Here is a 15,957-nt window from a genome sequence, read left to right on the forward strand (position 1 = left end):
TGATGGTGGTTGTTGTGCTTCTCCAATTTTCAGCTCCGTACAATATGGCTGTTTTGACGTTCGTATTGAAGACTCTGACTTTGATATTGATTGATAGACAGTTGTTTTGAGTTCCATATGTTCTTCAATTATAGGAATGCGGCCCTTGCTTTGCCAATACTCGCCTTTACGTCTGCATCTAAACCTCCTTGTTCGTCGATGATGCTTCCCAGGTATGTGTAGGGTTCTACATCTTCCAGAGTTTCTCCATCGAGAGTGACTGGATTGCTGTTCTCCGTGTTGTATTTGAGGATGTTTGTATTTCCGTTGTGTATGTTGAGGCCTACTGATGCAGAGACTGCTGCTACACTGGCTGTCTTTATCTGAATTCGTTTGTGTGTATTGGATGTTTATCTAATATACAGATTCCATTGAGTTATGTTAAACAAGATTAAAATTTTAAAAAAAGTTTTGACTGGAAAAAGCGATTTAAAAAATTTAGTTCAAACACTGAAACTGACTTACCCGTAGTTTAACTTTACTATCTTCAACAAATAGACGTTTTTCTTTAGGATATAATGCACGAATTGAAGCTTTAAGCTGGGAATTACAAAATGGAAATGGAAAATAGTTAATGACTATAGTCCTATGAAAGCTCATTTTCATTCATTCTGTTGATCTAGTGGTTAATATAAGAGGAATTTGTGGAGATTTTTAGAAATTTGTTGTGAGATATCAACTCACTGAAGACAATGGTGTACGATGGCGCAACTTCGTGGATTGGTTGAAGTTAGACACTAACACCGTTGGATCCCGGACAGCTCAGTAATCTAGAGGTTAAGCGTTCGCGCGCGAGATTGATAGGTGCTGGGTTGGAATCTCTCGAGACGTGATCATGAATGCGCGCTGCTGAGGAGTCCCACAATAGGACGAAATGACCGTCCAATGCTTCCAGGTTTTCCATGGTGATCCAGCTTCAAATGACTCATGATCTCAACTATTGAAATTACTACAATCTTCACAAAACCCCTTCTAAAATTAATTTACATTATTAACTTTCACTATTAGTCAGAATATGACTGTATTTTAGCAATCGATAAAGTGAATTTAACATCAGAACTCCTTCAAACCCCTTCAAACTGGGAATATCGACTGTTATTTACTGATTATAATACTTGAAAGTTATGTGTTTAATCATTGGAACAGTTGGGATGTTGAATATACCGTAATAATCAGATCCATATAAATGTGAATTAATATCATTACGGACCTCTTTGGATTTTAATTAAAATAATCCAAATGATGTTGACCAACTATAAAGTGGTAAACATGATTTCATTTAGATTAAAACTAACAATTGTCAGGATGTCGGCGTAGACCCACCGATTGAAGTCGGTATAAATAGTTAGGTGGGAATACCCAACCGTAGCCACTACCTTGACATGGTAGCCAAACTTGCCTATCGTGTTGAATTAAACCGAAAAATAATAACTGAAGTTACAATTTATATGAAAAACTATTGTGGATATAATTGCATAAGGTAAATCTGAATTCATAAAGCTTTTATCATGCCATGATATTTAGTAATAGTGAAACACTAAAAATCGTCGATATATCAATTTTCAACTTGCCGTTTGGGTATACATAAAAACCGTTATGTGGTTATACATGTAACTAGGTAGTAATGTATTGGATTATCTTTGAGATAACTCCTAAGGCTTCGTATATAAATCGACGTGATAGCAGTTATTAAATTAATCCCAACTATGTATGAATTTTAGAAGCCAAAAACGAAGCGCCAACTACAGTATTTTATTGAATAGTACAGATTACTAAGCTACAAACACACCAATCGAATTCATGAAGAAATTTGGTTAGTGTTATTATAATTTTTCATAAAGGACTTCCATGAACACTCAATGATCTTCCTTCATCCTTAGTAAGTTACCAACGTCCATATGGATGCAACGTTAAACAATGACGAGGAAGAAATTGTCTCGATTAACTCAGAGGAGTTCACTGGACGAGAGGACGACAATGACGAAAATGCGTATGACAGCAGACTTTGTGATATTTGATACGAGATACAATGTGCTCAAGAATAGATTATCGGTTTATGTGCCAACGTAGGGAACGACAGATTTTGCGCTTTACACGTTACTACCATCCATAATTGGAAGAAAATGTGCTATGTCGTCAAATACTGACGGTTTATACCAATTTTAAGAAATAAACGACCAATTATAACGAACTTGAAACTAGCTATTTGATTAGACGAAACAGAATGAAAATTATTGGGAGATGAGGATTTAAAAAAATTTCACTCGTAAATAAATGCAAAAATGACCGTGCAATTAATGTTAACCATCAGCTAAGGACATGAATTCAGCTGCGATGAAGTCAAATTAACGGAATTCTAACGTGCCATAGAATTTCTAGTATTTAGATCAGACTGCAATCAACAGATATAATGAGATAAACCTAATCAATCGACCTATACGAAAACGGTCAGTAAGTCATAATTTCAGAGGTCAGTCGTGTGATATGATCAACTTGAATATTAAAAGAACAGGTGAATATAACCAAAATCTATAAATGACGTTTTGTAGAACGACAATGAAATTCCACATAGACCAGAGAACATAACAACATCAATAAAATAACATTTTAATCATTGATAAGTTGCTTACAGGATTGAAAATAATAATAGTCTGTAGTAGAATAGAACCTTTAGCTAATGTAGTCAATGATTTGTCTTTTAATGCATACCATTTCTGTCTACGATTAACAAGCTGTAAAAATCAAAACAAAGAATATCAAAAAGCGGGATAAAATAAAATTTAAAATTTAAGATGACTTCAGATATGATGGTGTCCTGTAATTATATAAGGTTGAATTCATAATATTACTCCACAAACGTGCGCCTATTAAATCATGATAATTGTCTGTAGCTCCTCTAGAGTTACTTCCGGTCCCAAGCCCGGGTAGGGAAGGAGGGTCGGCAACCCTATCCCTTAGAATAAGACCTTGCTAAAAAATCGCTAACCAGAATAAACAAATTAGACCATTTAAACTCCGTCCTCTGAGTTGAAGGATCTTCGTTCAGAAGAATTATGATGCGTCATGATGAAAGCCGAGATTTTCCGGAAGTCACGAGGTCCATGCTCTTTCTAACAACCAGAGCAATAATTAATATAAGTACATAGAATGCTCGGACGATGTGGCAGACCAAGAGGATCAACCAAATAGATGCGGAAAGAAAAGGATACAACTTGGTGGTGCTCGGAATAAGTGAAACCCACTGGACACAAGCGGAACAACAAAGGATAGATTCGGGAGAGATACTGTTGTACTCGAGTCACGAAGAAGTAAAAGCTGCACACACTCACCGAGTTACTCTGTGATATGTGGGCGAGAATGATAATGATTGGTTGTCTGCTGAGTCAGACATGTAGATAGTTTGACAGGTGTCAGATGAGTTATATATTCCACTATCCTTATTATTGACGTGACTCAATTATTATTGATTGTTCATTGTTGTTGGATTGTGTCGGATTTTCGGTGTGGAAATATATTTACGTTATGGTCAGGCTAATCACGTGTTCTTGATCTGAGTTGTGTTGACGTCCTTTAGAATAGACAGTGTAAGGGAATCTATTGTAGATATTCGTCTAAGGTAAATTAACTTCCCATGCGTGCAAACGTGGAAACCCAACCATTATAACATTAGACGAAGTAAAACCGAGCGTTATAACACTCTGATGCTATCCGAAGAAGTAAGTTAGGCACTTGTAGGATGGGAATCTCATGAATCCAGGATCGTCAAAGAATCCTTCAAAACAAAAAATGAAGGAATCACAATGATTGTTATCCATTACTATGCACCCACCAATGATAGCAACGATGGCGATAAAGATCAATTCTAAGAGAGGCTCCAGTCGATGTTAGATAGGTGCTCAAGAAAGGACCTGACAATCCAGATGTGAGATGTAAACGCCAAAGTCGGAATGGACAACAACGGTTATGAAGATATCATCGAACGACATGAAGTAGGAGGAAGGAACGAAAGTGGTGAGAGATTTGCAAATCTATGTGAATTCAACAAATCGGTTATAGGTGGCACAGTATTCCTACACAAAGCTACATGGATCTCGCCGGACCACATCACGGAGAACCAGATCGATCATATTTGCATCGGTAAAAAATTCACAAGGTCAATGGGAAACGTGAAAACCACGAGCGGTGCTGACACAGCTCCAGACCACCACCTGGTGGTTGTCAAGGTGAGACTAAAGCTGAAGAAGCATTGGACAACTGGAGAAACAGCACTACAAATGCTCAATACAGCCTTCCTTCGAGATACTGACAGACTCAGCAAATTCAAGTTCGCTCTCAATAACAGGTTACAAGCCTTATAAGATCTATTCAAAGAAGGAACTACTATGGAGGACAACTGGAAAGGAATCAAAGTAGCACTAACTTCAACGTGTCAGGAGATTTGGTTCTGGGCCACAAGAAGCATCATCATAAGGAATGGATCTCTATAGAAACCCTAGACAAGATTCAAGAAAGGAAGAACAAGAAGACAGCAATTAACATCAGCCGAAAGAGAACAGAGAAAATCAGGATACAAGCTGAATACACAGAAGCAAACAAGTAAGTAAAGGGGAAGATTCGAGCCGACAAGCAGAAATACGTGGAAGATCTGGCAGAGATAGAGAAAGAAGCTGCAACAGAAGGAAACATGAAACAACTATATAACACAACGAAAAAGCTAGCATGGAAACACAGTAAGTAGGAGAGACTAGTCAGGGAAAAAGAAGAACAGCCAATCACTGAGATTAAAGAACAGTGGAACAGGTGGGTAGAACACTTTGAGGGACTCTTGAATAGACCATCACAGCTGAACTCACCGGATATTAAAGCATCTCATACAGACCCTTCTATAGATGTCACTCCACAGACGATCAAGATCAGGATGGCAATCAGACAGAGGAGGAGGGTTAGCAGCCTTATCTGACTCCGGTCCTCACAGGTGATGCGTTTGTCAGCTGTCCTTCATGCAAGAAACTTTGCAGTGTAGTCCGTCGTATGAATTCCGTATGATATTGACGATATTACCTGGTTCGCAAAACTAGTTTCTTTGATTCGTAGATATCTGATGATAAGCTTCCTCACTGAGCCACATCAGTATGCAGCTATAAGCTTACTTTGAGCATTTGGCCGTTATGCAATCTAACGTCATTCATATTGATGTTATTTTCAGGATTATTATTTTGTTTTTAGATACAGTTTGACTGAGAATATATAAACAACTAAAGACTAATTAATATTATCATCCAGGTTTCCAACGGTAGTCTAACATCAATTAATTCATGATCTCAACCAAAAACTTGACAATCTCCACAACCCCCATACTGATATCCATTATTGTTTAACACTTCGAATTGATTAATGTTTGGACTGTGCAGCAATAAATTCCGACTCACTTGTATGTATATGCCAAAAAACATCTAGTTAGTTTTATATCCAATTTGTAGGCTAACTAAATTAAATTCTTTTTAAAATTAACAAATTATGTACACAAATGAATCACTCTTTGAACAAACACAAACGACGATACTACTTCTAAGAAGGGGCTTTTTTGTAGATGTTAGAGGTTAGGCGTTCGTGCGCGAGATTGATATGTCCTGGGTTTGAGTCTCGCGAGACGGGATCGTGAATGCGCACTGCTGAAGAGCCCCAAAGTAGGAGAAAACGGCCGTCCAATGCTTCCAGGTTTCCCATGGTGGTCCAGCTTAAATTGACTCATGATCTCAACTACTGAAACTACTTTCTAATGTAATTGAACATTTTTAATGAATATATCATGTAAACGATGAAGAAGAGAAAACAACAACAACAATAGAATATGCTATGGAAAGCTCATTTAACTTACTTGTATGAGCGGAAATGAGATACATCCTGTTAATTCAGATGACTCTTTGCCTTCTTCATAGACATGTACTTCCAAAACAGAATACATATCTTCAATTGGACTTGAATAAATAAATAAACAGTAAAGACATGCAACTGAAGTTAAGAATAAATTCATTTGGTATTGTTTATTTTAATCTTCCAATTGATGTTTAGGACCACAATTGATCAGTCTCTTATTGGCATATTTGCATACTATGCGTATTGCCTCGATATTGCCTTTATTCATTGCCTTAATCCATTTTTGCTTATGAAGTTAAGAATAGTTTATTTTGTATCCATTTCATTTTAATCATAAAATTAGATAGAGCTTTTAAACTGATTTAGCGAACAAGGAATTCTGTAATTCTGTTTCTCAATATTACTTCCAGTTTTATTTCAATATGATAAGTGCTTATTTTATTTTAATGCAACAACTTTGTCAGCCCGTCAAATGCCCTGGTACGGCTGAGAGTGTGGAGAATCTGCTCTCCTTCTCGAAATGCTCTTACATGGCCACGTGCATACAACCACTACTAGGGGAGTCCTACTCACTGCCTTCTCGCGGAGGGGGTGTTGTCTACGAAATTAAAAGAACGAAAAGAGAATGTTCGTCGCTTCAACCGCGTTGGTGGTTTCACCTAGATGAGTTGGAAAACCACAATTCTAAACCAATGGTGCACGAGGTTTCCAGTATCCTGAGGGAAGAATAGCGTATGAACCAATTACTGGTCACCGACTACCGTGGGACTGCATCTCCTCATGTTGCATCGACCATTAGGTCGAAGGCTTCAGGTGTGACCCTCTATGAAAACCACCTGCCTCGGATTGAGCACCCGGGCAGTATCCAAGCCCTCACACAAATCGAACAATTTATGTGGCACATATCTATTTGGTGCCTTCTTGTACTTATGTTTATGCGTTTAAGTAATAATAATAATAATAAAATACAGCATGTTAGTAATTTATTTTCAGTCTGATACTTATTCAGTGTATTTTTTGCATTAAAGTAATATGAACTCTTTCTACCATGAAATGTAGCATTTATTCTTACAATATTTCTGTGCATTTTTCATACATCTGATACCTGTTGAATAATTACCAAATATGTGTACAAGTCAATGTATAAATGAATGTATTTCTGATTGAAGACGAGGTGTTTTAGAAGGGTCAATAAATCATCGTTTTCATCAGTCTTCTATGTTGTTACTTCTTAATCGGATAACCATTGAAAAGCAAGAAGCATCAAACAGCTATTTTGTCTTCCTGGCAGTAGATATTTATGACTTCATCACACAGGAATGAACCCAGGACCAAAATAATTTGTGTATGTGAAGGTTTGTATCACTGTAAAACTTTCAAAACCGATCAAAACCTTTAATTTTTCAATATCTACTTATTGCAGTGTATTCGATTCACTTCTAGCTTATACTATAACGTCATTTTGATGACCTGAAATGGACTGGTTACCCGACCGGCCATTCAAAGCACTGTCTACGCGCAAATAGACTTGTGATAGAATCTAGAATAATCAAGCCTGTCGATTCACATAGTATCATTAAAACACTGAGTTGTAATCCAAAGGTTTATACTTTGAATTTCGGTTAGTTGGTATTATAAATTATAGTTCCACTCACAATTTGATTTGTTTTACAGTTTGGAATTTACACTTCAAACCAATCTAGTATCTCGGACCTATTTTTGCACGTCTAAAGACTTAAATAATATCAGATGGTGGTTGGAGGTAGTCGACGGGAAACCCTGGACCCGGGTTTCGCGCTGCTTGCCACTTGCCAGCAAGGCGCACCTGTAATCTTGAGGGAACTGGTGCTCCCTGGCGGATCCGATCTCGTGTCACTCAGCTTCACAGTCAGAGACGTTACCACTGAGCTATCCTAGCCGCGACCGACCCCTGTAGGACTGAGATGTAATCACAATTGATTGATCACTGGGTGGTGATCACTGTCATGCGTGTCTAGTCCTTATTAGTGTAGATCGAATGCTATCGATCACGTTGCAATTTGGCCACCTCCAACCACCTTCTAATGTCAATATATAGTGCCCGCAGTGTCGAGTCACATAGACTGGCGGCCACATTGCAACATGATCGATAGCATTCGATCTGCACTAAAAAGGACTAGACACACATAACATTGATCACCACCCAGTGACCAATCAATTGTGACTTAAACAATATAGTTTCGATCTTCTATTTTTGGGTTTCTCAATCTACTAATGATTGAACAGTGAGCATTAGAAACATTATTTACTCTTCTTCTTATTAATAAAAAATGTATGAAATTTTATTTTAATTTATGACAATAATAATAATAATAATAATAATAATGATTGTAAGAATTAATATGAATAGTACAATGTGAACAGGTAGAAAGATGTAAATGCAAAGCAACTGAAGTAAGCTTACAATACAAATGCTTGATTCCATGCAGGATTAGCATTCTTTTGTGCTGTGAACGTTCGTACAACTCGATTGACAAGTCTTATTTCACAGAAAACATTAGATTTTCCACTTCGATCTTTTGCTGGCAAATTAGACGCTCGATTTACTGTACACAAAAAACAAAAAATAAATTTTAAATTATTTAATCGTAAATACTTGGATTAACGCCCTAGAATGTATAAGACAAGAACGTGGCATTGGTCCACAAAGTCATTGATAATTTGGCTGGGCCATATAGGTAGGTGCAAGCTCCCTAGTTAGGGTCTGCACGATATTATTAGTAACCAATATCTAAATACTGTGATCAGTATGGCTCAGAATTATCCTCATTGGTGTGGGTGTTTTCACGTTTTATAATCCCTCAGGATTTGAAATTTATATTATATTATAATGTTTTGATTCCAGGAATCTATATTTACTTAAAAAAGCATGCATTCTATGTCAAATCTTTATTATTATTATTGTTACTGGGACTTGTCTTGACAATTTGATCTCGCTATGTCAATGTAGTATGGCAACTTGAACCAATGCACATATGTGCTAGGTTCTACGTAACTGATTGTCTAACTGGTAATGTGATTGAATATGCAATTATAATTGTTATTTAGATATGCATAATTTAATAGCCTATTTAAATATTCCACTATCATAAAGATAATAGCCCCCAAATGCCCTGGTATGGCCGAGAGTGGGACGGGTTCGCCCTCCCTCTCGAAATGCTCTCACACGGCCACGCGTATACAGCCTCTGTCAGGGAAGTCCTACTCACTGCCTTCTCACGAAACGGGTGTTGTTTACGAAAATGAGAGGACGGAAAGCGAATGTCCGGCGATTTAACCGGATCTCAAACCATTGGTGCACATGGGCTCCAGTATCCCGCGGGAACAAATGGTGTATGAACCAGTCGTTGGTCACCGGCTACCATGGGACTGCATCTCCTCACGATGCTCCACTGCCTTGTAGATCAGACCTTTAGGTCAAATGCTCGGGGTGTGGCCCCCTAAGAAAATCACCTGCTTCGATCTGGGCACCTGGGCAATGTCACAGCCCACACACACACAAATATGGTGTGGCGCATATATATTTGGTGCCCTCTTGTAACAATATTTATGTGTTGAAATAAATAAATAATAAATAATAAAGATATTAAGTTTTTCTCTTTAAGTGAACTACTATTACTATTTCAGTAGAGTCGATAGAAATCGTTTGTCTTTGAGAAACGTAGTTACATCTTAAACAATTATTGCATAATTCACAATATATTAAAATTAATATTCATTTCCACTTTTAGTCATGATCTATCTTTTCTTAAAACATTTGAATCAACATTAAGAGATGAGAAGAATTGGACAGCTGTTTTTTCTAAGTTCTTCAAAGCCATAGTCTTCAATGGAATTAAATCTGTGAATTTCCTCTCTTTTCCAATGAATGTGTTATACGTGAGTTGGGCAGTGAGTATAAAACACCTTCTAGTTTCGATAATGTAATAAGAAGACGAAGATTATCAGAACTATGTTTAGTGACTTGATCTAACTAATTATATATTGTAAACATCCTTTCATATTAAAATTACATTGCTAAAATAATTGAACGCTTTAAGTTCAGCCTTAATAAATGGGTTTCAAACTAAACTAATTAGATGTTTAGTAATTTTATCAGTATCTAACAACGTAAATTCACGGAAATACTATTATTAGTATGGACATCATTGAATTTGGATGTCATGGATTCGAACCACAGTAGGGTCATAGATGATCACTACCGAGGAGTCCAATACAAAGTATAAACAGTCGTCCAGTGATTTCTGGTTTTCAATGGGTTTTTTTTCAATTAATATCAGCCTGTGATGTAAACTATAAAAGTATCATTGTTTTTAAAGGGTTTTCTGTACTCATGTATTCTGTTCACATGATTTCACTTTTAACTTTGTAACAAGCAATCTAAATCATTGTATAATTGTATGTTCAAAATGTCAATCTTTAATAAGTATAACGTCAACACAGTTATAGTGACTCAAAGTCTTGATACTGAAAATTCAATCCTGTTGTACTATTACGGCTGTTATATTATAACAAAAAGTATTGTAGAAAATTATGTTACTGTATCATGGTTACAATTATTATTATAATACCATTTTTTTAAAAGTATCTGATTCATTCTGTTCTAACAAAAAAACTAATCAGCCTAATAATTGTAACTTAAAGTCAACACATTCTTTATTGTACATTGAATCAAAAGGTTACTACTGACCCTGTTAGAATTCACTAGAAGTGAGCATTTAAACTTTATGAGATTGATTTTATAGCCTACTTCCAAACGCCTGCAAGTTAATTCACCTTGAACCTCGAACAGATAAAATAATGATTCAATAATCAACTAGTAATAATAATTAATAGTTGAATTTATGAGTCAGTTTAAGCTGGACCACCATGGAAAACCTGGAATCACTGGACGGTCGTTTCGTCTTATTGTGGGACTCCTAGGCAGTGCTCATTCACGATCTTGTCTCACGAGATTCCAACCTAGGACATATCAGGACATATAGGCCGCCGACCAACATTCTCAAACCCACTCTGTCCTAGGCCTTCTTTTCTAATCCCATCCAATTCTTGTTCATTTTTCTCATGTCTATCTCCATTTCCCGGCGTCATGTATTCTTTGGTCTTCCTCTCCTCCTCCAACTTTGGCCTTGAGGATTCCATATGAGGGCTTGTCTTGTGACGCAGTTGGGTGTTTTCCTCAATGTGTGTCCTATCCACTTCCAGCAATTCTTCCTGATTTCTTCCTCCGCTGGGATCTGGTTTGTTCGTTCCCACAGTTGGTTGTTGCCAATTGTGTCCAGCCAACGGATCCGAAGTATTTTGTGTAGACAACTGTTAATAAACACTTGTATCTTCTGGATGATGACTTTCGTAGTTCTCCAGGTTTCTGCCCCATACAGTAGAACTGTCTTGACATTTGTATTGAAAATCTTGACCTTGGTGTTGGTTGACAGTTGTTTTGAGTTCCAGATGTTCTTCAGTTGTAAATATTCTGCTCTTGCTTTACCGATCCGCGCTTTCACATCTGCATCAGATCCACCATGTTCATCAATGATGCTGCCCAAATATGTAAAGGTTTTTACATCCTGAATAACCGTTATAAAAAGTATTTACTTATTGTCCAAATATCTGTATGATAGGACTTGTTTAAACTCGGTTAAACGTCAATTTAAGTTTAGAATGTAATAAACTGTAAATAACTTTACTGATGTTTGGCTCATAGAGGTTTCATTCTTTTTTCTTTCTTCTAGATTCATCTTTTACTAAAAGATCATCATGTACTTCATTCAATGATGATAGGATACCTATCAATTACATTGAACTTAACATCTTACAACTTTATCTCAATACCATTATTTGATAACATTGATAAAATTTAGAAAATTAAATTACATTATTGAAAATGTTACCATGAGTACCATTTGTACTTTTATGTATGTTAACTTTTAAGAAATTCAAATGACCACTTACCAACAATATGTAACCAGCCAACATCTGACCATTTTCGAAGTGTATTTCTAATTTTCTATAATGATCATTATGATATAATTTGAAGAATAAGAATAATGGTTATAAGTTATGAAATATATATGACTAGATATATAACTTTGGTAACAAGCAAACAGCATAATAATAATAATAATTCATCATATTTGATGTTACTTATAACTTTCTTCTTATTAAAGTTAAAATGTGACCGGATAGAAAGAGATGATAGACATACCCCATATGTGTCATACATATAATTAACTTAATTCATTCTGTTCAAGATTATTCAATTACATATTTTTATTAATATACTATTAGTTATCGATATCTGTTTCGTACAATTGTAAAACTATTTATGGTTTAAATGATTTGGTTGTAAAGTAAGATATAACAATGACATTAGTATAATATAGTTAAACAGAATGTCAGTCAGTCAGTCAGTCAGCTACAAACGTAGGACTAGGCACATATATGCATCAGTCCAAGTTGCCATACCTCAATAACACAACAAGATGGACACCGGATTCATAAAAGTAGTTAATTCAGAGGTGGTAATATATAAAAGAAAGATTCCAATAAGGATATAGTACAGGAAGAAAGAATTAGTTCGTAGAAAGAAAGAAAGATAGGAAGCGATTTTAATCTCTTAGTTTAAGGGAAGACAGAGAGTGTATACACCGACGCCATTATGATCGATTCTGAGCCATGTCACCAAGAGTCTCCAACCATTGGTTACGATAGTCACGCGGGCCCCAAACAAGTAGTCTGCATCTACCAACATGGCTCAGACTAGAAGTTAGTGAGTTCAAGCACTGATGCCACGTTTTGGTTTGGCCGCCCCTAAGTGAATGATGAATTCAATTTCTGTAATGTTTCCGTTACTTTTTTCATTATGAAATAATCTCTAATTATACTGTTTTGTTTTTTAATGTTTTCTTAATAGAGAATATGAATTTTTATCAAAATTAGAAAATGATTTCAATAAAAGTATGAATTCAGGTGAAATTAAATTCTATGTAACATTAAGTGAAATTAGTGAAACTTTTATTGATAATTCAGAGTGTAAAAAATTGAAAAAGAAAATGAAAGAAGAAAAATCTCGTGTATTTGCTACGGAATTCTCATCACAAATTCCTGGTACAACCACATCAACGGTAGATATTGTTTAAGTATTTTAATATACATCTCATTGTGTTTTAATAAACTACTAATATTGTTACTCCATATTGTTATAATTTGTCGTTTGAATGCTTATTGTGATTACATGGTGGTTGGAGGTAGTGCTATTTAGCACTCGTCAGCATGGTGTATCTGTAATCTTGAGGGAACTGGTGCTCCCTGGCGGATTCGATCAACCAATTGTGATTACATCTCAGTCCTACAAGATGTCAGTCGCCGCCCGGATAGCTCAGTGGTAACGTCTCTGGCTGTGAAGCTGTCTATATTAATATCAATCATGTGCTCATAGGTGACTAACTTTCAAAAAAAATTTCTAAAGTTCTTGCGAAAAATCATAACTAGAGGAGTTCAACTATTATAAACGTAAAACGGTTATCATAAATGGCAATTGATGGTGTTTGTGAATTTTTCTCGTATTCATTAAAGTTGGAAATTTGAAAAAGCGCATGTCATGTCATGATACGTTTGTCACAAAACATGAATGTGCTAAGTTCAATTATTGTTGGGGCACGTATTGGGACTAGTGATGTAAACCATATTAAGACAAAATAACTGTCTAGTGCTCTCTGATTTCCAACAGTTGTTTAGCCCAATTAAGTTTATGATAGAAACTTAAAGATATATTATCCGCTAATTAATATGTAATTCCAAGATGTCAACTATTTAAGATAGCTAAGTAGTGTCTTGAAGCCTCTAGGTTATCCAAATATATGTGTAATCGAGCTAAGGCGAGTACGTGACTTGTTGACCTACTCAAAGCCAATCCTCATATATCTCTGTCTATGTTATTTGTAGATCTGTTATATACATATTAGTACTTTGATCTAGATTTTGCTAATACGATTTCTTATGTTACCATTATATTCCCTCAGCTTGGTCTGCTTCAACTGGTCAATAGTTAGGAGTGCTTACGGTAACTGAAATGGACTCCAAATCACAACATAAACAGGCAATAATTAACATTATATTCACATTATTTAAACTGTTGTATACGAGTAACTTGCATAATGTTCAGCTATTTGATCTAATGTGCTTTTCGAAATTGATTCTTTAGACAAATCACCATAAAATGAATCAGTTTCTAATTTTAACTGATCTGATGAAAATGTTCTAGGAATAGTGGCATTGGAAATTGGAAATAATCCGGTCATTGTAGCTAAAATATGTAATTCACCATGACCTCGACCATCTTGATTATTCAGTGTGAAACATGTTGTCCAGTCAAGGACAATTTTCGAAAAATCTAAATAAAATCTGAATTCACATTAATAAAAAGTGGGATGACATTAGTTGAAGAAAAATAAAATGTTCGACGTAGTTAAATAGATAAACTCGATTAATTTTAAGTACGAAATGGAGAAGATAACGCGATGGCGTTTGAAGCGAAGGGTAGTGGGTTCGAGTCTCAGAGTAAACATCAACAAGTCCGAGATGCAGGTATATCCACCTGACGAGTCCCAAATAGGACGAAACGCGCATCCTGAATTCTACTGCTAGCCACTATCCATGGTGATCTAGCTAAAATTGATTCATGATCTCAACTACTGAAATCAATATAACATCCACAAAACCCCTTCTGATACAAATTTGTCTAATTGAAAAACATCTTTCATCATGGATTGACATGAGCTGTTCTTAATCTTTTAACAGATCTCTAGTGATGAAAAGTACCTTCATAATTAGATTTCAGTTCAACAAACATTGTGTTCCAGTGGTGGATTTATAAAGCTTTTCTCTAGCTTCCATGATTGATCCTCGTAATCGTCCTAACTACCATATCAGATCATTTGAACAGATTGTTAGTCTTACTGTGCATATCTTATCTAGTGACTGGGCTTTTTGACAAAAAGCTGACGTTGTTTATGATGTCTAGTGTAATATTTCATTTCGTAATAATGAATCACTTATTTCAGAAAATATAACAGTAACACAAATCATTTGTGTGATCCACGATCGTCATCATCTGAGCATCATACTGAACTACAAAAGTTTTCTAAAGTATATGAATATTGATAGATGTAGCCACACTAAACATTGTATGTATTTATCTAATTAAACAAGGCAAATAACTTCAGTCAAAGCTTTTTAGTATAACTTACCGACCGAGCAGATTGGTATTTTGATGTGAGTCATCAAATACTTCACACTGAAGTACTGTTCTCATTCCAGGACGAACACGAAATTCAAATCGTTCATTCCATAATGGATTTTTTGTATGCATTACAACCTTGCCGGTATAAATAAGACGCATGCAAAGTATACAACTGATACAGATATACAATTCGGTACATTTTTGTGTTAAAAAGTTAGAGACCATTAAAAAAAATGCAACAGTTCAAGTATTATGGACACATTGTGACTTTTGGTTACATCGACTGGTGGTTATTCCACAACTTTATCAGTAGTATTTGATTAGCATTAAGATCTGGTTAATACGAAATTAATTACTACTAGTATGTGATCAATGGGTGCAAATATATCACATATATTGGAGGTCATTAATGATCCTAACAAGTGAGTGATCACATTTCTGAACGTAACATTCATTGATATGGATTCAAATCCAACACCATTTAAAATATCAGAAACATCAGGTTTATCGGTAGTAACAACAATAAATCACAAGTCCATAATATGTCCTTAAACCAGCAGACACTTAAAAAAAAGACTAATGTAATAAAACAGTTAAAGAAATAATCTGAAGAGTGCTGGTGGGCGGCCTTTGCTCCTTCACGAGGGGTAACAGCCGTAATGAAGTAAGTAAGTGGATCACTCAATACACCTGAACGATTAAATAATGTTATCTAAAGTATTATTAAAAAAATGAAGTGAAAACTGAGGCTGAGAATGAAT

The 15,957-nt window shown here is 35.7% G+C and overlaps 1 protein-coding gene across 3 annotated transcripts in view; it reads right to left on the reverse strand.

Annotated features, from left to right (window-relative positions):
* The window catches only part of MS3_00010025 (uncharacterized protein), a 77,760-nt gene that overhangs the window by 20,104 nt on the left and 41,699 nt on the right, over nt 1-15,957 (reverse strand). For all 3 annotated transcript variants that reach the window (XM_051218354.1, XM_051218356.1, XM_051218355.1), the window contains 7 exons: nt 15,204-15,331; nt 14,109-14,358; nt 11,908-11,962; nt 8,360-8,501; nt 5,918-6,017; nt 2,670-2,771; nt 505-579 (listed from right to left, as the gene is read on the reverse strand). In XM_051218354.1, coding sequence (XP_051072979.1) covers nt 505-579; nt 2,670-2,771; nt 5,918-6,017; nt 8,360-8,501; nt 11,908-11,962; nt 14,109-14,358; nt 15,204-15,331 — 852 coding nt within the window. The remainder of the gene's footprint in view (nt 1-504; nt 580-2,669; nt 2,772-5,917; nt 6,018-8,359; nt 8,502-11,907; nt 11,963-14,108; nt 14,359-15,203; nt 15,332-15,957) is intronic.

This window comes from Schistosoma haematobium, chromosome 1, assembly GCF_000699445.3.
Source record: "Schistosoma haematobium chromosome 1, whole genome shotgun sequence".
In the NCBI taxonomy this organism is placed as follows: domain Eukaryota; kingdom Metazoa; phylum Platyhelminthes; class Trematoda; order Strigeidida; family Schistosomatidae; genus Schistosoma; species Schistosoma haematobium.